The 22,569-nt window shown below is 38.5% G+C and overlaps 1 protein-coding gene across 1 annotated transcript in view; it reads right to left on the reverse strand.

Moving 5' to 3' along the window:
- The window catches only part of STMN2 (stathmin 2), a 49,377-nt gene extending 30,150 nt beyond the window's left edge, over positions 1-19,227 (reverse strand). The window contains exon 1 of the mRNA XM_059901576.1: positions 19,166-19,227. Coding sequence (XP_059757559.1) covers positions 19,166-19,184 — 19 coding nt within the window. The 5' untranslated portion in view covers positions 19,185-19,227. The remainder of the gene's footprint in view (positions 1-19,165) is intronic.
- Between the last annotated feature and the right edge of the window lie 3,342 nt (positions 19,228-22,569).

Raw genomic sequence — 22,569 nt, forward strand, 5'->3', positions numbered from 1 at the left:
AAAAACCTTAGCTTGATGAATATGTAATTGAGAATTCAACATTTACATGAAAAAGAAATCTCAGATTTTTCAAGATCTATTTTAACATCCCAGAAGATCACTGATATGAAGTAATGTTCTAGATATTTCTGCCATGATGATGTAATGCTAATTAGTTTAGTATAAATATGGATTCAGTTTGTATTTATTCCACTCACATCTCCCCACAAGGATTATGATCTCCTAAGCTATAATAATCAGGGAGGTTCTGAAAGATTAATATTTTGATCAGCCAGAGCAGCATACTTTTTCTGTAGGAATAGATATCAAATCAAATAAAGGAACATTTAAGAAGGTCAAAGCTGTACAACCCATCATTGGATTTTACAGAAACATATGAGGCTCTTAAATTTCAATTCCATTGATTCTTGGCAAAACAATTGTGACAAGGAAAAGAAATTGGGTGACATGAATCAGTCCTTGTGATCAAAATTGTAATAAAAGCAGTAAATTGTATCAATCTGGGACCTCACCTTACTCTTGATTCCAGGTCAAGAGCCTGTTGAGTTTAATGAGAATTCCGCTGTATCATGCAGGGTCTTGTTCTTTTATCTTTCCCCTGAGAAAGAAATTCTTGTAGTTCTACATGGAGACCAAACTACGCTGTGGTTTACAGGAGTAATGGGAGCACTTTATTCTGTCTGCAATTCAAGATTTTATCAGCAAGCCTAATTCTGGGTACCGAGGGATGTCTTTTTCTTAAGTCACTAGTAGTAGTCACAAGCCTAGGATGATAGCTAAATTGGTTGGGACTTAAATGAGACAAAGCCAGAGTGAAAGAACAGAGACCATTCATCTGGCTGAGTGGAGTTCTCATAGAGGAATGGCTCTTTTCTCCCCTTCCCTGCAGTCTCCTGATGGGGAGGGAACCTCCATTTGAGGGCTGCCATGATGTTCTCTGAATTGTGTCTCCACAATGGCTGAATGTGACACCCAAGAGATTTAAATCTCTTCCCATTATTTTTTACAAAATCCTTACTACTTGTAATAGTTACTAGCATCAACTGCCAATAAAAGAAGTATTTAACTTGCTGTTATTGCCAAATAATACTTATTAAATTTCCATTGAATAGAATCCTTATCTGGGTAGTATACAAATTGTCTTTAGAGCAGTTTTTCTAAATTTTTTCTTAGGAAATGAATGGCATATAAAAGATTAATAGACAATATTTCAGGAAAAGGCCACAAAAGCCTCATGTAGGAGCCAGCATTTTGCTTGCTTCCCAAAACCTAAAGAGAATTCTAGAGTCTTACTCAATGAAACTTTGTAAAATGCAACAGTATGTAACATTTACTCAGTAGTGCTCTAAAAGTTGGATTTTTAAATCATATTTATTAGAGTTCTGTTTTAGTCATCCATTCAAAACCTATGTAATAAAAGCTTAGGTAACTGGCTTAGTGAACAAAAACTGAGCAGTCAGGTAAATTTTTTCCCCTGAATGAAAACAAGTCTTGTGACCTTGTTAGTCACACTTAAGTAATATGTCCTACAGTCACTTTGTGTCAAAGAGAATAGAATGAACAAATATATATTTAAAAATATAGGAAATATAAATATTGTCAAAGTTTAGAATTGCCACTGATATTTAAAAAAATGAGCTATACCATTGATTGAATATCTCTGCGAGTATGTGAGTGTACTGGAGCCTTTGAGATGAGTGTGAAACCTCTTAATATTACGGCTTCCACTGTGTAATTATCTTCAGCATCCATTCTCGAGGCAGCTAAATAGCGTGGAAGAAATCCTCAGGTTAATGTAGATATGCCATGAAAATTGCTTTTTTGTTTTGGAAATCAAATGCTGCTTCCTCAAGCTTTGCCATGTAAAGACTCATTTTCTGAAATAGGATTCATCCCATCATATACTAGAACTTGAATTAGTATAACTTTCTGCCAGGAATGAAAAGCAGTATAAAAAGCAAGTAAGAAAAACGTCGGGAGCTTCTGAATTCCACAGTCCATTTTGTGTCATCACTGTTACAAACAAGATTAAAATATAAAAGACAACTTGGTCCAAGAAAAGTTTTCTAAATTTTCTTTCTTTCACATGCGTTTTGTTTCTTCTGGAAATAAAAGCTCTTCTAATAAATGGTAATTTTCAGTGATGCAAAAGTTTTGTATGCTCGTGCTATGATAAATGTAGTTTTGTTAAGTTATTGTTCTTTGCATGCCAAAGTATCACTTTGCCTTTTTTGTAATAAAGTAAATGGCTACAGGAAGGATAAAGAGATTGAAATTTGGGTTTTGATTTATTTGAAATAAGCAATACACATCACAAAAAACCCAGAAAGATTTAAAAAGTAACCGTATGTTCTCTTACAGGTGGATTTCATAATACGCTTAACCTATAAGATACAAATAAAAATACCTGAGCGATCAGGAGGGTTTGTTCATACTTTGAGGAAACATATTATGAAGGTTTTTAGTTTGTTTTGGTTGTGCATTTTGTTTTTCTACTTTAGTGAAATCTGGTTGACCTGGATTGGTGAGCAGTTTCTCAAAAAGAGTTACTTTAAGGTCACCAATATAAATATGTTTAGATTATTAATAAGTCTGCATTTTGTCTAATGCAATTGGAATCACTAGTCTTAGCATCGTAGAACTGGAAGGAACAGCAGAAATAATGTAAATAATCTAATGATAGTCTCATTTTATAGATGAAGAAATCAAACTTAAAAACCTTAGTATTATTAAAGGCCTTCCCCCACTTTGGGGATGGTAGGTGGTGAGGTGGTGGTGATGACAGGGACAGAGGGGAAAACAGCAATGGAAGAAAGGTGTAATGAGTGGAAGTGATGAAAGGCTTTTTAAAAAATCATCTTTCTTCCATATTTGACTTTTTCTCCTGCTTCTAAATCTGGTTGTACATTTTTGATGTTGGGTGATATAAAGCAATTCATTTGCATTGTGGCAGGTTTTTTTTTTTTTTTCCTTTCCTGAAACCTAAGGATCATTGATCTCCTCTTCCAGAGCACTTGGAACAGCCTTTCAGAGGGCTTCACACACTTTCATCCTTCTTGGGAAGCAAATTCATCTGCATGTGAAGACCAGTGCCTCACGCATACATACAAAATTCTTGGAATGCATCCAGAATGGTGGTACTTGCTGCTTCTGCTGACCAAGGCAATATATATGTACCATGTATTACTTGTAGAATTCCTCCATTTACAAAATTTTCATGAAGAATGGCATTTCTCTTTTACTTTACAAAATTATGTAATGTGTTGCCATTCTAATGAAACTACGCTCTTGGATAGTAGCTCAAGTCTTAATTAACCCCATGTTTCAGGTAGGAAAATAAGTATTAGATGGTGACTGGATTATATGACCTTTGAGGTCTTCTCAGAACTTAAGATTTTTCTGTTAAGAACTTGAGCAAGTCATTTAATTTTTCTGGACCTTTTTTTTCATTGACAGTTGGTTATTTCCAAGCTCTGGAATTCTATGATTCTACAAATTTAGCAAATATTGTCTTTAAATGAATTAACTTCCTCATTACATGCAGATTCATTTTTTTTGTGTTTTCTGCATTAAGGGCTTTCTTTACCTACCTTCTTTTAAACAAATTATTTTAAGGCATTACATTTTTAAAGAAAAGGAAAACTTACTCTTCATATTTCTGCTTTGTAAATTGTTTCCTCTTTCCAAATCTTGGTATTTCATAACAAATATTTACATGATAGACACAAAATGTTATATATAATGTGATTCATAAAGCAACTCATCATTTGAATTTCAAATTGTCAAACTATTTGAGCAAACTTAGTTTTCCCCATACTACAAGGAAGATCTATTTTAAATATATATAAAATATATATATTTTATGATTAGGCAGAATAGGTGATTGATAAAATATGAGCTTTTTGGATGCCATCTGGAGCCCCTTTTGAATTCATGATACTCATTCCTAAGATATGAGAAAGATTACATGTTGGTATAACTGGTTGAGTGAGATCAGAATAACCTATGCTTCTTATTTTCTTTGTGGCAGCAAGTATTACAAGACTTGGTCATAAACACTCCTAGTAAAAAACTGAAGGTAAAATGGTATCAAGTGTTTGATCTGCATAGATAAATATGAATCTGAACTTGGCATAATAAATTGCTGATATTATTTTAGAAATCATAACTTGGTAATACATAATACTTAAAGGCACAATATGGGCTTTCCTTCATGTTCTGTTTTCTCTAGATTTATTTGGCCTAAATACATTCATAAAAAAGTGTACTTGTGGTTCGGGATATTGCTCAAAATTTCAAAAAGCTGGCCAAGTAATAATGTGTAGAGCAGGACAGAGGATCTGTGTACCAGGATGTGGTGACAATTCAGAAATGTCTCCAATGGTTGACTCATGCAATTCCATAAGGCTGAGTTTGCATCTCCCTAAAAACAGAAGTGACTCAAACTTAATGGTTTCCATCCAAAGGGCTTTGAGTCTCTTCTTCTTTCAAAGACAGAGTCATGTTCCTGGCTTGTTTCACAAAGCTTAGCCCTTATTCCTCTACTGTTGGGTTCGCGGCTAATCATTTCTTCCCAACTATATTTAAGTTTTTTGAGGGCGAGAGAAGGTGTCTCATTTAATGCATGCATGTAGTTATATGTAGCAGTTAGTGTTCTCTAAATGCTTATCTTTTGGTGGCTGAGCAGGAAGGAGCTGTCAACAGCTGCAAATGATACCCCCTTGGATCTGTCAGTGGCTCAGCTGGCTTCCCATTGAGACTAGGCTAAGAGTGGGGATTAGGAGTCCAGATGTTGGAGCCAGACTGAGCTCACCGATTCTCTCCACTAAATTTACTAACTTCCTTTTATGCTAGCCTGGTATTTCTGGGTGCTTTGAAGTGGCCTACTCATCTCACTTAGCCCTTATCCCATAGCTGTAGCTATGGTGATAGTTTCAAAATGGCACTAGTTAGTTAGTGGCACAACTGTAATTGCTTGGTTCCCAGGCAAAATTTAAGCAGCCCCACCTACCTCAATCCTTCATAAGGTCAACTTCATGACAACAGGTAATCACCTCTGTCTATGCACGGAGAAAAAGGAGGCAGGTGAATGTCTCCTCTGCATTCATTTATATGTTCTGTTGCTTTTTTGGCCACAAAACTGACTTAAGATGAGTAGATATTACCTTGGGATAATGGAAAAAATATGAGTAAAAGCTGAAGACTTACTTAGGCTCTAGCTCAGGATCTAACCAACCTTAACAATTTATTAAACCTTCTAAACATGAGTTTATTTATCCACAAAATGGGGATATTATTGTAAAGATTGAATTAAATAATGTATTGCAAAACTGAAGTGCTAACTCATATGAGATATTGTTAGCAAAGATTAATCTTCTCTGATTTGCTCTTTTTTCTTTGAGTGGCTTTTGACGTCTACAGGCCGTGGCTACAGTGAAATGCTGTGGCATCTTGCTTCTTGTAATGCTGTGGCGTCTCTTCATCCTTATCTCATCAAATTACTGAACACAATCAGAGCCCCTACTATGTCCAAGGGAGACTGTAGGTATAGTGGTTGCCTAAGAGGGCTCCAGGGTCAGACTGATTTGTTTCAAATCCTGGCCTTAGCACCTACTGGCTGCACGTGGCTTTCCTTCCCTGCCTTCCTTTCCCAGCTGTGAAAATGGGGGTGATAATAATCTTCTCAAGGTGCTTGGGATAGCTGTCACTGCACTCGGCACACTACACTCAATACACGTTACCCAATAGTATCATTACTGCCGGCCACACGATGCTGTGAGGGCGACAAAATACATGAAATGTGGTTCTGGCCTAAAAGAAGCCCTCAGTGTAGTTGCATATAAGATAAAGAAATGTCTGTAGCAAAACACACAGTTAACAACTGTTCCCAGTGAGGCAGCTGGAGTGAAGAGAGAGGGCTTGAGATCTGAAACCCACCTTTGCCCTGAACAAGGTGTGTGACTTTGACAAAGTCACTTAACTTCCCTTGGCTTCTCCCATCCTTCCTTGTCTAGTGGGAATAATGAAACCTGACTAAAAGTTGCCATAAAAATGAAATGAGAAAAAGGGCATAGGGACACGTGACATGTGACTGGTTCATGCATAGTAGGGGGACAATAAATGATGGGAAATACGATGACCACAAGAAGGTGCTGCAAGTTGGTATGTGGCTAATCCCCAAGCTCACTGTTAGACAGTAAAGCTGTAGAGTTCACAGGAAGATCAAGGAAAGCTAGATCTGAGGCTGCCTTGCAAAGCCTGCTACTCTGTCTCAAGGAGAACAAAACCTTTTTCAGAAGCAATTCTGAGAAATCCTATTTGACTTCTTAGCTGACCGTCCTCACCCTATGTATTCACCATTCACGTCTAAAATTTATCAAAAGTGATAAAATGTTGGCTATTTGTTGTCAGGAGCAGCGTCGTCCCTTTGCAGAAGTGGGTAGGTGTTTATTCTCTTCGGCTCTGCAAGCAGGTCATAAAGTTCATCATTCTCTCCCAAGTTACATTTTTCTGCAATTCTTCTCTTGCATAAGTTGGAATACAGCTTCCTGCAACTCATAACAAATAGACTGCTACTGTACACGCTTGAAAAAAATTCATTTTAAGAAAAATTTCAGCAAGTGGAATCCAGTTCTTTCAAAGCAGCATAATTCAATATTTCTTCAATGTTAATGCTGAACTTAGAAAAAATTCTCATCCTAGGTACTGAATTTCATTTTCTTTTATTTGTTCTACTACTAAGCTTTTTTGTTTTAAACCAAGTTTTTGGTTGATAGAAGAGATGCAGTTCTTTTCTTTCTACCATTGTGTCTTGGTTAGGCATTTCGGAAGCTTGTTCAATTTTTTTTAAATGAAAGAATGTCTACATTTTCTTTAAAGCTGAACTCTTCTACTCACTGCAATATATTATGACCTCGTGAGGATTTAAATTGTATTGATGCTTTCATATATAAAGCTCCTCCTTTGTCATTATTTCATGTTTATGAGAAAGTAGGAGTATATCTTATCATCTGCATTTTATGGCCTATAAATATGAACAATATTGAGTTTTTTTATATGTAGATTGTTATTATCAACAGTATCTAATTTGAAAAAGGACTATACTTGCAAATGTAAACATATTTCTATTAATATGCTTGTAATTATGTCATAAATATAATTCCAACTTTATGTACCATATGTTTAAATGAAATGATATTTTGGAGGCAAAACAAAATAGTTGTAATGCTCTTTTATAACAGAATTACACTCCCTTAAGCCTTTGTCAAGTCAGATGTCAGATGAATGCTAATTTGATTTCTCAGGATATCTTTATTATTTTAATAATGACATTCCAGTAACATTTTACAGTGTTTTATTGATGGGTACCTGGAACACTACTGATTGAAAAGGTATTATTTTCATGAGTACTGGGAGAATAATACTAAACTCTAAGTATCTATATCCTTTTTCTTACTACAGTCATATAAGGAATATTCTGTTTGTTCTGTTTGGCTCTAGTATTTTTGTTGTACTTATCTGCTAATGGGTGGAGAGTAGCAAGGCTAAATTGATCCAGGTAAGAAATACCTGAAGTTATCCCTGAAAGAAAAGATCTAGCTGAAAGATCGGTGTTGAAAATGGAAGTAGGAGAGCAGGAGAGTTCCAGGCAGGGAGGAGACTGGAGAAACAGAAATGAGAGATTATGAAACAGCCAAGTGATGTGAGATTTGGGTGAAATTGATGGGTTAAGAAGATTTTAAAAACAAGAGACTCTGTGTGTGCGTGTGCGTGTGCATGTGTGTGTGTGTGTATGTGTGTGGTACGTGATATAATTTCCCCTTTCCTGCTCTCCAAGAAACGTCAGGGAAGACTTTTACATTTTAATGTTTCTGGAATCAGCTTTTATTTCTACTGAATGTGACATTTTATGTTGATGAGCCTTACTGGGTAGGTAAGAAGGGTTAGTTTTATTGAAGCTATGTATGTATTTGAAGGAGGATGAGATATGAAGTATAACAGGGAAACATGAGATGAGAAATAAATGCAAAAGAAATGTATTTTTAATTCTGGCATTACCTGGAATGGATTTATCTTGGAGGTGTTCTATATTGACGGCTGTGTCATAAATATCACATCAGTTCTCCCTCTACCACAAAGAATTATTGAGTGATGCTCATTTCCTAAATTCCAAGTAATTCCAGTAAATTTGTTATTACATGTAGAAATTTACAAAGTATAAGAATTTAGTTATTTACTTTAAATTAATATTTTTATTTAGTGTTTTCATCATCCATCTAGGGTGTCAGGGAAGGGGATTACTCTTTTGGATTACAAAGTGCTTAACACTGAATTGCTTACTTAATCCTCTCAACAACCATGTGATGTTTTAAAAAATTGAAGTATAGTTGATTTACAATATTATAATAGTTTCAGGTGCACAGCATAGTGATTTAGTATTTTTGCAGATTATACTCCATCATAGCTTACTAGGATAAAGGCTATAATTCCTTGTGCTATACAGTATATCCTTATTGCTTATCTATTTTATACATAGTAGTTTGTATTTGTTAATCCCATATCCCTAATTTGCTACTTCCCTCTTCCCTTTGGTAACCACAAATTTATCTTCTATGTGAGTCTGTTTCTGTTTCACATATACATTCATTTGTATTTTTTATTTTTTAGATTCCACATATAAGTGATATTACACAGTATTTGTCTTTTTCTGTCTGATAACTGTGTAATTTAGGTGGTCTTATTTCCCCCTGAGATATAACTGAGCTATACCTGAGATATATTGTGAGATATAACCAAGAAAATTGTAATACAGAAATGATAATTCACTCAAGGATTATCGACTAGTGAATAGGTGGAACAAGATTTAAAATTACATCCATCTAATCCCCATACCCACCTCTTATCCGCTAGAGGTCTCTTATAGCATTTGAGTGGCTCTCTGTATTTCCTAATTGGTGGTCTTAGTACATCATTATATGCTGCCTCATAATATTGTAGGGTAGTGTAATAAGATTGTTAAAATGGTGGAGACTTCTATTTATAGTTACAAGCTACTATTACTGGTTATTAATTTTTTTTGTATGTACAGGGTCCTGTTTTCTTCAAAAGACTAAATTCTCCAAGGGTAAGGACCATGATTATTTATATTTTTACAATACCTAGCATAGGCTTCAGAACAAAGTTGGTATTTGAATCTATTTTACTGCAGTTAATGCCATTAACTTTTTTTTAACATCTTTATTGGAGTATAATTGCTTTACAATGGTGTGTGAGTTTCTGCTTTATAACAAAGTGAATCAGCTATACAAATACATATGTCCCCATATCTCTTCCCTCTTGCGTCTCCCTCCCTCCCACCCTCCCTATCCCACCCCTCTAGGTGGTCACAAAACACTGAGCTGATCTCCCTGTGCTATGCGAATGCCATTAACTATTAATAAATTTAGACTGAAGGTAAACCCACTTAGTGTGTGCCTTTCCTCACTTGTGCATATTGTTACTGGACAGAAGAAAGTGCTACATTTTATTAGTTTTGTTTTTATTATATATTATCATATCTAATATAGATGTAACATACATTAGATATATTCATATATATCATATCTAATCTAATCCTATCTAATACATATAATATATATTAATATATATTAGATATCTATATCTTTTTATTGAAGTATAATTGACTTCAATATTGTATTAGTGTCAGGTGCACAGCATATTGATTCAATATTTTTATACATTATAAAATGATTCCCACAATAAGTCTAATTACCATCTGTCATCATACAAAGTTATTACAATATCATTGATTATATTCCCTATGCTGTACATTACATCCCTGTGACTTATTTATTTTATAACTGAAAGTTTGTACCTTTTGGTCTCCCTCACCTATTTTGCCCAAGCCCCCTTTCTGCCCCCTGGCAACCACCAGTTTGTTCTCTGTATCTATGACTCTGTTTCTATTTTGTTTTGTTTGTTCATTTGTTTTGTGGATTCCATCAGTGAAATTACATATATATATATATATATATATATATATATATATATATATATATATATATACACACACACATACACACACACATAGACCTGTGTTCTGGCCCTAGCTCTAAAACTTACCACATGTGAACTTGACTAAATTCTTTGAGCTTAAATTTACTCATTTTTAAACAGAGTAACATGTATACTATGCCCATCTCATAAGGATTATAGGAAGGTTAAAAAGTATGGCACAGGTGAGTATTTTCTAAGACCTACAAGGTCCCACATTGATAGATCATGCTATCCAATTTTTCTTTTGAATGTTTTCAATCTTCTGTGTTTATCTTCTCCTTTTTTTTTTTTTTTATTCTATAAGTAAAGATTAGGTCAGAAATAGAATGAAAAGATGATTTTTAAAGCGACAGGAGTCTTGGATCATGTAATCTGTGCATGAAAAGGCTAGAATCAACTCTGGTAATTTGTCATGTGTTTGAACAATGACTATGAGAAGTATGCTAACTTCTCATAGACTTAAAAAACAACAGTAGATACTAGTGTGTCAGGAACAAAAAGAACAGTAGATACTAGTGTGTCAGGAACAAAAAGAACCACGCAGTAGTAAAGACAATTATGTTCCTAAGCAGGGTTCCAAGGCACGCTGCAGTAACTCTAGCTGCTGTTCAGTTGCCTGAGATGGTTGGTGGCCCTCCGCATTAGAGTCTGGAAGTGGTAACAAGTGACATCTTGATGTGATTTTCTGGTCTCAGTTTTGCAACAGTCAAATGTTTTATACCGTTGAGCTTTATCATGTGAGTTAGGTTTCTATTTACTAGGAAGCCCAAACTGAAAGACTGTTATTAGGTTTACTGTAAGCAGTTTTGTTGAATGGAAATTAAATTTTATGGCTGCCATTAAGAGAAAAAAAAAAAATCTTCCGAAAGAGGGAGTAGAATGAAAATGTAAACTTTAAAATGCTTTCTTGTATGAGTATTTGTGGAACTAAGTTTAGATGAATTTCATCCATTTCTTTTCCAGATATAAAGACCTACAACTAAATGGTTGACAGATTCATATTACTGATCATCTATTGTGATACTAAGTACTTGTGCTAATGGATGATTTACAAATTCTGACATCCAAAGTACAATTATTCCAGAAGAGTAACTGCTAAATAAGCATACTTATAGGCATTGGTTTACAATTAAAAAAATCAATTCCAGATAATATTATATTTAATGGACTATACAAGAACTGTAATTATTTTTGATCACAAAAACAAATTTTTAAAATCTTATAATTTTTCAGAGTATTAAATATTTTAATCTGGAGGTCAACAAAATTGCAAATGAGAAAAACCTTAAAATTTTGTTATGGTTTTATAGTATAATGTGTGGCTTCTTTTCTTAAGTACAATTCCTAGAGAAGCTACCTTTCCAGATGACTAGCAAAATGATTGCTGAAATGCATTAATTAACCTTTACATTCACATAAAAGTGTTTTGTGAGAACAAATGTACACAAAATGTTATCTTAATCATGACTAATAAAAATGGGTTATATAAACACAGGTTTTACTACTGCAGATGTCTCCTTGACAAATGACAGGACCTGATTCCTTTATTAAAAGATAATTAAAAATGTTTGCAAGGGAGTAAGAGCCTCCCCGCAGATGTCTCTTGCCTGAGTGTCTGCTTTTGAGGTAATAAGATGGAGAAAGTCTTGAAGTAATATCTAATGATTATGTTAAATGTGAATGCCATGGCTGTATCTCTCTTTTAGCTCTAGATTTATTTCATAAAACAAAGATTAAACATCTTTATTAAGATTAAACATCTAGGGTCTACGGAACCAGCTAAGAGCCCATTTTGAAATGTGTTAACCGGAAGATACTGATTAGATTAAGTCAAGAATTCTTTTTTTCCAGAAAAAAAATCACTGTGTCCACAAGAGAAGTCCCTGCAGTGTTCTTAGTTGAGCCTTCAGAAAGCGAGGTGGTTCCACACATTAGAGCCCCCAAGCCTTATAGCTCTCTTTCACCAAAAGCCTAAATCCCAGCAATTATTTTAACAGGCCCCAGGTTAGCTATTAAAATAGTCATTAATTTGAAGGTATTTCATCTTCAAGGTGGATCTGTGCTCAGAAAGGATAAGACCATCAGGCTTGTTAAACAAAATAGCAGTATCACTGGTTCAAACCCCATGATGAGAACACCTCTGAAGTCTAAGGGTACTGGTTAAAGGTGAAGATTCTGGAGCCAGAAGGCCTGGGTTCAAATCTTGGATCTGAATAACTGTGTGACCTTGGGCAAGTCATTCGTCTTTTCTGCACCTCAGTTTCCTCATCTGTAATAGTACCTACTTTTTAGGATTATTGGATGATGAACATAGCTAATATGTGTAAAGTGCTTAGTGCCTAGCATGTTATATATACTATATAAGGACGAAAGCAATAAATTAAAGTAACTTCTTATAGACACTCTGAAATTTACTTCTATGCCAGAGAAATGATCCTTGAAAATAAGCAATGTCACAGGAAAATTGTTGATTGAAGGACCAGTCAGGAAATTTTTTGCCTCATTCTTCAGGGTCCACCAGTTTAAATTTCTGTTATCTCCAAATGAAGTATACATACAGCTACAACAGACTGCTAGGATTAAACGTTTAAAACACACATCATTACTTGTACAATGCTGGCTTAGCATGTCTTCTTCCTTTTTAAATGTACCAGGAGTTGCAAAAATTGAAAGTTTCCTAGCTTTTGAGAGACCCTGAAATGAACAGTTAAAAACAACAGGAACAAAGGGATGGATAACCTTGAGGCTTAATTCAACTTCATGGGGAAAAACAGTATATCCTCTTATCTCTATGGCCAGTTTTATTTGGGACCATGTTTTTAGTGCCCTATTTGGGAAATGGTAAATTTCTAATTTGAGATATTTCATGCATAGTATCATTTTTGCAGGAGAGCATTTCCCGAGATGTGGTGATGTTTGCTGGGTCACCCACCCACTGAATGCCGGGACTGACATAATACATCTTTGATGATAATCCCTGAAGACCCATTTTTTACCTCTAGGTTGACTTTCTTAGAAAGTTAGTATAGAATAATGGAGGTCCTTTATTGGCTTAAGTAAGCAGAAAACACACACGTAATCTGTTTTCAAATATACAGCCATACTCAATAAAGTATTAATAATTTGCTCATGTGGTATCCAGGAAGAAATGCTCTGTTAGATAATTTGGTAAGTAATAAGTATGGGATATGTTGAGAGACAACTTTAGGACTGCTCAATCCTCTGTGTTAATTTCCTTAGTATGTAGAGTATTTGCAATGAATTAGCCATATCGTAAATGGGGTTACAGACTTTTGCACGATATTCCATAACTAAAAGTTTCTGAATTGAACTTTTTGCTCTGTGCATTGTTCTGTAAATGACAGTAAACTAGCAGTATTGATTTATCATCCTTCTCAACTGTGCTGCAAGCCACATTCATTTTTTTCTTACACACACACTGCCCCCCCCAAACAGAGTCAAATTCTTATTTCCACATTTCTCTTGAAGGTCTTTTGCTGAATCCTGCAATATGAATATATTACAAAAATCCCATTAAAAGAGAATGATGGCACAGAACACATAACTCCCAGAGGAATAAAATCCCTAAGTATATGAGTTTGGAGGTGAAATATTTTGTAAAGATTGCCATAGACTTGAATGTTAAGACGTAATGCCAGAGCTTATTGTGGAAGGAACGTGTCTATCACAATTTTATATTGCTTAAACTGATGTGTTTGGTGGCTAGAATCGGCATCTTCTGGAAGCTTGTTAGGAACGCAGAATATCTGGCTTCAACCAGACCTTCTGTATTAGAATTTGCATTTTAATGAAAATCCAGGGTAATTCACATGCATATTAAAGTCTGGGGAGCATAGTAATATGAACCTATTAAATATTTTACGGTTGGATTAGAGTTACATGACATAAGAGAAAAAGAATTTCCTACCTTTGCAAACATTAAAAAATCCACTTTTGATAATCCTAAAAATTAGTTTATGCTTATCGATTTCTTCTTATTTCATTAAAATTAACATCAATTTTCTACTAAATAATAAAACTACAAGGAGGTACTCAATAATTATTGAAAGCTGACATAACATTAGATTTGAATATTCAAGCTGAAATCACACTGGATTTGGTTTAAAAGGTATCCTTTAAATGGAAAAAAAAAAAAAACAAGAAGTGGGAAAAAGAGTAATAGCCTGTTTGGGGGGCCCCTCTCAGTATCACATTGTATCTACCTGCTTTATCTACTAACTTGACATCTCCCTGAAAGTGGTGAGTGACATTCAGATGTGTCCTCAACACTGAGCACATTTTAAATAAATGAATAACTAAACAATGTTTTTGTTTAATTATTCCTTTATTTAAACATTGAAACATTCTGTTCCTATATAATCTTGATAGTACTGCTGGCCACCATCTACTATTTATCCACTACAAACTCCCTAATAACATAAATGATATTACAGTAACAATGTAATGATACTAGAAAGTAAAATCATCGGAGAATAATTAACCAGGACCTACACCTACTTCCAGATTATGAAGATGGCTCATTTCATCTCGTCTCCTTGAAAAAGTGTACAAACCCTTTTCATTCACTAGGCTAAGCATGGCATTAAACTTATCCAATAAGCAATTGAATGCTCCAGATAAAAGACGTTCTTAAATAGCAAGTATTTGGAACAGGGTTTAAATCAATCTACTTCTTTGGAGAACCTGATTGCCCTCTAGTGGGGTGAAAAGTTAATGCAGACTCCAAGCCTTGGTTCTGGAAACATCTGGGTCACTGGCTGATTCCGTTTATTTTTCTTGTCTGGAAAATTTCTTGCATTCTTCATATAAGGTCACAGGTTCTTTGACAACAGAATAATGTGTGTTTTTCTAAGACCTCAGAGGAAACTGGTGTGAGCTGGAGTTAGATATAACAGCTTGGGGTGGCCACACCCAAAGCAGGTAACCACCAGCTCTGAGGCCAGCGTCATCCAGCCTGTGTGAGCAGTGAGCTATTGGGGTGGGTGTATAGTCGGTTGGAATAAAAAACATCGGTGACCGATAAATCAGGAATTTTCCTAAGGATGGTCTGGATTTATCAATGACAAAAATCCTCAATTAATTATGTAATTGATTTATCTTCCATTTCATTTTTAATTGTACAGATTTAACTTTAAAACTCTGCTTAATAGCTACTACTAAATATTCACAGAATTGAGTAACTATTTTGATTCTAAATTACAGGGAGGAAAGCTATTTTATTGCGTGAACCGGCTTTATGACACTGAGAGGACATTTCTTGAATCTAAGGAAAATGTACCCTCTTGCAGCATTTCACCATTGAGAACAAGTTATTTGAAGGTAAATATATTGTGCCAAATGATTAAATGCTTATTCCACGATCTATCCATTAACAATTAAAAGAATATGACGGTAAGTAAAAGTATTTTTAATGCAACAAATACAATTCTGCTAAAACTGTTAATGATTAAGGGCAGAGACAATTGCTCTGACAATAAAAACACTCCCTTCCCCCTTAGAATAATTTAGTACAATTATTCGGTAAGTCACATCACAAAACCATGGTTAATTTTAATTAACTTTAAAGTTGTGTATTTTAATATGACAAACCATCCAATCCAATAATCATTGATAATTATCATTGAAAAATTTATTTTCTTTCAGAGAATTTTACCATGCGTAGGTAGACAACCACCACCCAGTGTATTAATTTATATCATTAAACCAGCTACCTGCCTTGAGCTACGCTGGGTCAGCAATGCTGCTACACTGGGTCAGTAACGCTTACTGCAGTCTCAGCTTACTCTCCTGGTACGAACTATGCATATAAGATTATGCATATAAGATTAAGTGATAAACTACTGCTATTTCTCTTTCAATTTTATCCTGAAAATTTGACAAAATCTTCCTCTTTACACTTCTAGTTATTTATATATCCATTTATAAGGTGCCCACTTCATTAGAGAAGATAACAGGGAATATTATATGCACCCAGTGCAATCTTGCTGAATACAGTAATTGTTTAATGAATCAGGAAAACACTCCCGCCCTGGTGATTAACTGATTATGCTTTGCAACTGGAATGACTTCAAATTCCATTATTTTAATAATGCAGAGGTTGTACTTCTTTTCATGATTTGCTTACTCATGGCAGAAAGGGCCCTTGCGTTTGTCATATTTGGGGTGGGATTTTTATTAATGGGATGGTGGCTATTTCACCATCCATGTTTCTGTGCAGAATTGAGTCCGTATCAAGAATCAGCAATTGGAAGAAGAATTTAGCAATAAAAACAAAAAGTTAAAATTTTGTGCATAACCTATATTTATATATTTGTAGATAGGGTCTATGGACTATAAGGTGAAGATCAAAATATTTCAATTATATACGGATATTTTCATCCATTGCGGCCACAAACAATTCTCTGCGGAGAATTTTCCAGCAATCTCTGGCACACAAGCCCTGCCCTAAGCAAGCACCTGCACTTGTATCTGACCCACATGAACGTACAAAGTCCCTAAAGGAAGCGAACATGTATTTGTTTTATAAGGTAAAATGAAAGGGGGAACGCATTCTTTTTTTGGGAGGGGGGTTGGGAACAGGAGGAAGAAAAGAAAAGTGAGCACAACAAGGGTTAATCCTTATTCAGATGCAGTCATTCAAACCTTTTGAACAAATATGGCCGGTGAGTCATGAAACAATAATAATTTAAAATACTAGCAATAATGTTGCTGCTGCTGAGTTTGCAGACGCCCTCCTGCAGCAGAAACCTCTCGGTGGAGGTGCAGAGCGCAGAGCGAGAGAGCCCCCATCCCCCCATTCTCAGAACCTTGCCGGACTGCCAGGCGAACCGCAAACCGCGGGAGGCCGGGGTAGTTCAGGACACTGCGCAGAAACCCTTCTCCCGGCTGCACCCACGCGGGCGAGCGCCCAGCCCTGGGGAGCGGCGCGCAGGGCGCGGCGCGGGGCTCTGCAGGGCTGGCTGCGCTCCACTCGCCGGCTCGCCACGTGCGCCCCCATCCGGCCAGCGGCTGTCGGGTCTGGGCACAAGCTGGGAAGGGTGGGGCCGAGGCCCTCGCTCGAGGAGCGAGGGTCTCTCCTACCGAGACCATCCAAGGGGTCTCCACCCAGGAAAGCATGGAGAACAGGGCGTGGACCGTGGGCTTTGGCTGCGGGAAACAGCCCCATGCTCCACGGGCTGTGGGAGGGCGAGAAGAGACCCTCCCCGCGCTCCTGGGAAGGGGTCACCTCTGCGGTCCCGCGGCCGGCTGGGGTGGGGCCGCGCCTTTGTGTGGCCGGGCGGGGCTCGAGCCGGCCTTTCCGCAGAGCTACGCACTTGGCTGGGAGGGGCTCGGCGCTGGGACTCGGAGCAACGCCCGCTGTCTGCGCACATCGAGGGGCGCCCGGTCTGTTCTGGACTGCGGGGCTGGAAAAAAGGACTCGAGGACGGCAGACCTCTCAAGGGCCCCTCCCCAGCCCCCTTTCCTTGCCCTGTATCTGAGCCTGAGGTCTTTCCGGCGCCGCCTGGGAGGGTGGGGCAGGGCGGAGCTGACCAGAGCGAGCCCTTTTCGCCTCTTTCCCCCTTCTCCGCATCCCCCACCGGATCCCGCGGAAGGGGTGCTTCCAGCCGCCACCTGACCTCGGGTCCCTCCCTGCCTGTTTCTCCCGGGGCCACCGAGCGCCGAACCGAGGGGCACTGGAGGCGCAAGACCCGTTGGGGATGGAGGCCCTGGATCCGGAACCTTGTTTGGTCTCTGCGTCTCGACCGTCTCTCCGATACAGGCTGAGCCTATGAAAATTGCCGATATGTGGCCCTGTCTGACCTACAAAACAGATACTTCACTTGGCTCAATTTAAGACCTTGACCCCTTTTGTGTCTGTATTATTATGTATACTCGTATCTAGGTTCCAGAAGCTTTCCCCCCAAACGATCAAATGAGTTCAAAGAAGGCTTTATCGCGTTTATGTCTAATAACCCTATGTAATGTGGTTTTGAAAAGAAAAACGTTAACCCACTTTTCCCCCCTTCTCTCTGTAAAACGGAACAATGAGGCCAGGGTGGGGAAGGCGGGGGCAATGCTCAGGTCTCACTCGGAAGCCGAGGCTGGGAGTCGGGAGCGCGAGGCTCCGGGCGTGGCGCTGCTGTCTCCCCAGGGCTGGGCTCCTGGGCGTCGCGCTGCGCTCCGCACCCGGCCCCCTTTCCGCGGCACCGGGTTGGGGGGAGGGGGCGGGCGCCAGCGCGGCTCCGCAAAGGGTGGGGCCGTCCGCATTGTGTGCCCAGCGCTGCAGGTGCCTCCCCCCCGGGACAGCCCGTCCTCACACAAAGAAACCCCACCCCAGAGCCTGCGAAACCGCTGTCCCTCCACCCCTCCCCAACCGCGCGCTTCCCCGCCCCTGCAGCTGCCCACCCGCGCCCTCCGTGCCCTCCCGACTTCCTCTCTCCTTCCCCCTCCCTTTCCCTAAAACAAAGGAGTGTAAGTCTCCCCCCCACCGCCAACCCCGCCCCGCGCCCTCACCTCTCCGCACCGCGCCCCAGGACTATCAGTTTTTCCGACCAGACAATGCCATACATTTGCCCGGTTCTTCTCCCGCCTCCCTCGTCTCCACCCATCTTTCAAACAGCCTAGATGGGACCGCTTTGACTTTGCGTTTTTCTTTTTCCTTTCTCCCGCCCCCTTTCCTCTCCCCTATTTTCTTTCTTTTTTCTTTCTTTTCTTTTCTTTTTTTAACTAGAGAAGAAATAAAGGATGTTACAAAGCACTTTCCAAAATGTCCCTTAACCCCATTTAAGGCATACAGTTAGAGTAGACCCCTCCCCCCCCACGACTGCGCCCCAATTTTAAATAGGGAAACAGAATAAATTCGCTACCCATGGGACGGCAACTTACCTGCTTCCACCTTTAAAAAAAAAATCTTTAGCTTTAGATTTCCAAGGATCCCCTTTTTGCCCTCCCTCAAACCCCAGAGCGGCCTCCATGCTTCCCGATTGCTATGTTAACAGTAATGTCTTTTTCTCTATAAAATATCTCCGAATGTCTTCCAAGCTGTAAGAGAGAGGGTGAGAGGTGGGCTCCAGGTCGAGCCGAGGAAGAACGAGGCGCGATGCCTTACCCATTGCTGTTTTAGCCATTGTAGGGATGTGCAGATGCTGAGCGTTGGCGAAGGCGGAGGGTCCAGCTACAGCAGCGGAGAGAGCGAGAGAGAAGACTGAATAAGGCACTGAGTCTGCAGAGTGGGACCGTGCGAGAGAAAGAGCAAGAGGCAGGAGCCCATGAATAATTATCACTCAGAAGCTCAAGCAGATTGGCTCCCAAGGTCCCCTGACATGACTCCCGCAGAGTCAGAATCTCCAAGCATTAAATATTGATCGGCCAATGGTGCTGGAGTACAAAGTACCAGAATGCAGTTTGAAATGGAAATCAGTCCTTCCCTGGCAGCTCCCCCCGTTTTGGGGGCCTGATAGTACAGTCCAAGTTGAGTGGAGCCTTAGCCCAGAATCCTTCTAGGAGCTAAGAACTGGGCTGTACCTACCTGGGAGCCAGGAGGCTTGACTTGATTTGCACGTGTTTCATTGAACAAATAGACATAAAACAAGGAAAGGGATTCAGAGGACTGAGAAGTCTTCATGCCATGCTGACTGCTGGAAACATTTGTTTCAACACTGTTTTTACTCGTTCATGTTTCCTCTTTTACCTTTGGCCATGTCTCTGGTAGATTCTAGTCTCTCAGGGTGACCTCATGTCTGGCTATGGTGGTAACTCAGAGGAGAACTGCACTATTGTCCTTTGTCTCCTAGCACAGCTGAACTAAGATGTCTCTGGGCTCTTGAGGATCTCTCAGTAGAGCAAGGCCTGATATTTTCTACTTTTGGCACAGAAGGAAGGGGCTGCCTGGGTTGCTTGGGAATAAGGACAAGTAGTTATGGTCTACCTGGGGACTTTGTGGAAGAGGATGAGAGCTAGCCTCCTGTGTCTGGGTCCTGTCCGACTGGTAACAGGGCAGAACCAACTTGACTGGTTGGCTTGAGCATTGGAGGAGCCACAGGTGGGTGGATGGCATGCTACCCTGGAGATGTAGGATTACATGGGTAGAAACTTCAGTGACCTTTCCAGGGCTCTAAGGAGAACCCTTTACACTGAAAGCTTAATGGAGGCATGATCTGGGGCGTGATTTTTTCTGAGATCCAGAACACCATTGGTACAGGGCAAAGAAAGATGTGTCCACATTTCAGGCTGAGCAATGTGAGGATCTCTGAGACCAGTTGCAGAAAGTGATTCATTACAAACAAGATATTCCTTAATTCCTTCCTACTCACTTAATGAATGACATTCATTAATTCATTCTTTCTCACTTGACTCACATGAATATTCATTGAGCATTTACCATGTGCCAAGCTCTGAGGATAGAGCAGTGAGAAAGATTTTAGGACTTGCTCTCATGGAGCTTTTTTATTTTTAATTTATTTTTTATTGAAGTATAGTTGAATTACGATGTTGTGTTAATTACTGCTGTACATCAAAGTGACTCAGTTATATATATATACACATTCTTTTTCATATTCTTTTCCTTTATGGTTTATCACAGGATATATATATATATATATATTTAAACATCTTTATTGGAGTATAATTGCTTTACAATGGTGTGTTAGTTTCTGCTTTATAACTAAGTGAATCAGTTATACATATACATATATCCCCATATCTCTTCCTTCTTGCGTCTCCCTCCCTCCCACCCTCCCTATCCCACCCCTCTAGGTGATCACAGAGCACCGAGCTGATTTCCCTGTGCTATGCGGCTGCTTCCCACTAGCTATCTATTTCACATTTGGTAGTGTATATATGTCCATGACACTCTCTCTCTTTGTCACATCTTACCCTTCCCCCTCCCCATAACCTCAAGTCCATTGTCTAGTAGTTCTGTGTATTTATTCCCGTCTTGCCCTTAGAGTCTTCATGACCTTTTTTTTTTTTTTTTTCCTAGATTCCATATATATGTGTTAGCATACGGTATTTGTTTTTCTCTTTCTGACTTACTTCACTCTGTATGACAGACTCAAGGTCCATCCACCTCACTACAAACAACTCAATTTCATTTCTTTTTATGGCTGAGTAATATTCCATTGTATATATGTGCCACATCTTTATCCATTCATCTGTCGATGGACACTTAGGTTGCTTCCATGTCCTGGCTATTGTAAATAGAGCTGCAATGAACACTGTGGTACATGACTCTTTTTGAATTATGGTTTTCTCAGGGTATATGCCCAGTAGGGGGATTGCTGGGTCGTACGGTAGTTCTATTTTTAGTTTTTTAAGGAACCTCCATACTGTTCTCCATAGTGGCTGTATCAATTTACATTCCCACCAACAGTGCAAGAGGGTTCCCTTTTCTCCACACCTTCTCCAGCATTTATTGTTTGTAGATTTTTTGATGATGGCCATTCTGACCGGTGTATCACAGGATATTGAATATAGTTCCCTGTGCTATACAATAGGACCTTGTTGTTTATCTGTTCTATATATACCAGTTTTCATCTTCTAATCCCAAACTCCCACTCCTACCCTCTCCCACGACCCTCCCCCTTGGCAACCACAAATCTATTCTCTATGTCCCTGATTTTGTTTCTGTTTCATAGATAGGTTCATTTATGTCACATTTTAGATTCCATATATAAGTGATATCATATTGTATTTGTCTTTTGGACTTACCTCACTTAGTATTATAATCTCTAGTTGCATCATGGGGCATCACTGTTAATTTAACTCTTCTGTGACTTCACTGAAACTTCCTTCAATCTAAGTCCATACAGAATCTGTGGTTTTGACATTTGAGAAATAGACAAATAATCTCTAATTCCATTGCATTTTAAAGCTAAAAAATAGTGCATTGTTGAAATCATGTACAGGTACAAAACTCTGGCAAGTTTTTAATTTTATAGAAATGATTAGAATTTTTCTCATGAATGAAATAAGTTCTTAGCAGCTTTCTGTCCAACCACCTTTCAAAATTTCTTTCTAGCCTCATGAGTAATATGCAGCTTTGAATGCATAAAACCATTTGAAAATTACAGGGTACTCTCCTTGGTGCTGAAATAAATTTCTTCACCTATTAACTTGTAAGACATTTTAACGCCATGGACATCTTGCTGAATGATAGAAAGCTACAGGAGCTGGAGCAGTTCTAACCTGCTGAGTCATAGGAAAAATAAAAGATAAAGTGGAGATCAATAAAATCATTTCTTGAACAGGAAGATTAGAAATTATCTTTCCTGTCATTGTATAGGTCTGTGACTATGACACAGCAAGAGAGCAATATGGAAGTTGGCAGCGTCTGGAAATAAACAACCCTTTTCTCCCTCTCTATGGTCACTTCCCACTTTAAATGTGAGAGCTAATTCCCTCTCAGTGGAGTAGTTTCCAATCATGAGATGAGGGATCTTCAGTATGTCTGTGTGATTAATATCGTTAAAGTATTCCTCTTCTCCCCACCACACCCTTTCCCCTCAGGCTATG

The sequence above is a fragment of the Balaenoptera ricei genome, chromosome 17 (genome assembly GCF_028023285.1).
Source record: "Balaenoptera ricei isolate mBalRic1 chromosome 17, mBalRic1.hap2, whole genome shotgun sequence".
NCBI classification, from domain to species: Eukaryota; Metazoa; Chordata; class Mammalia; order Artiodactyla; family Balaenopteridae; genus Balaenoptera; species Balaenoptera ricei.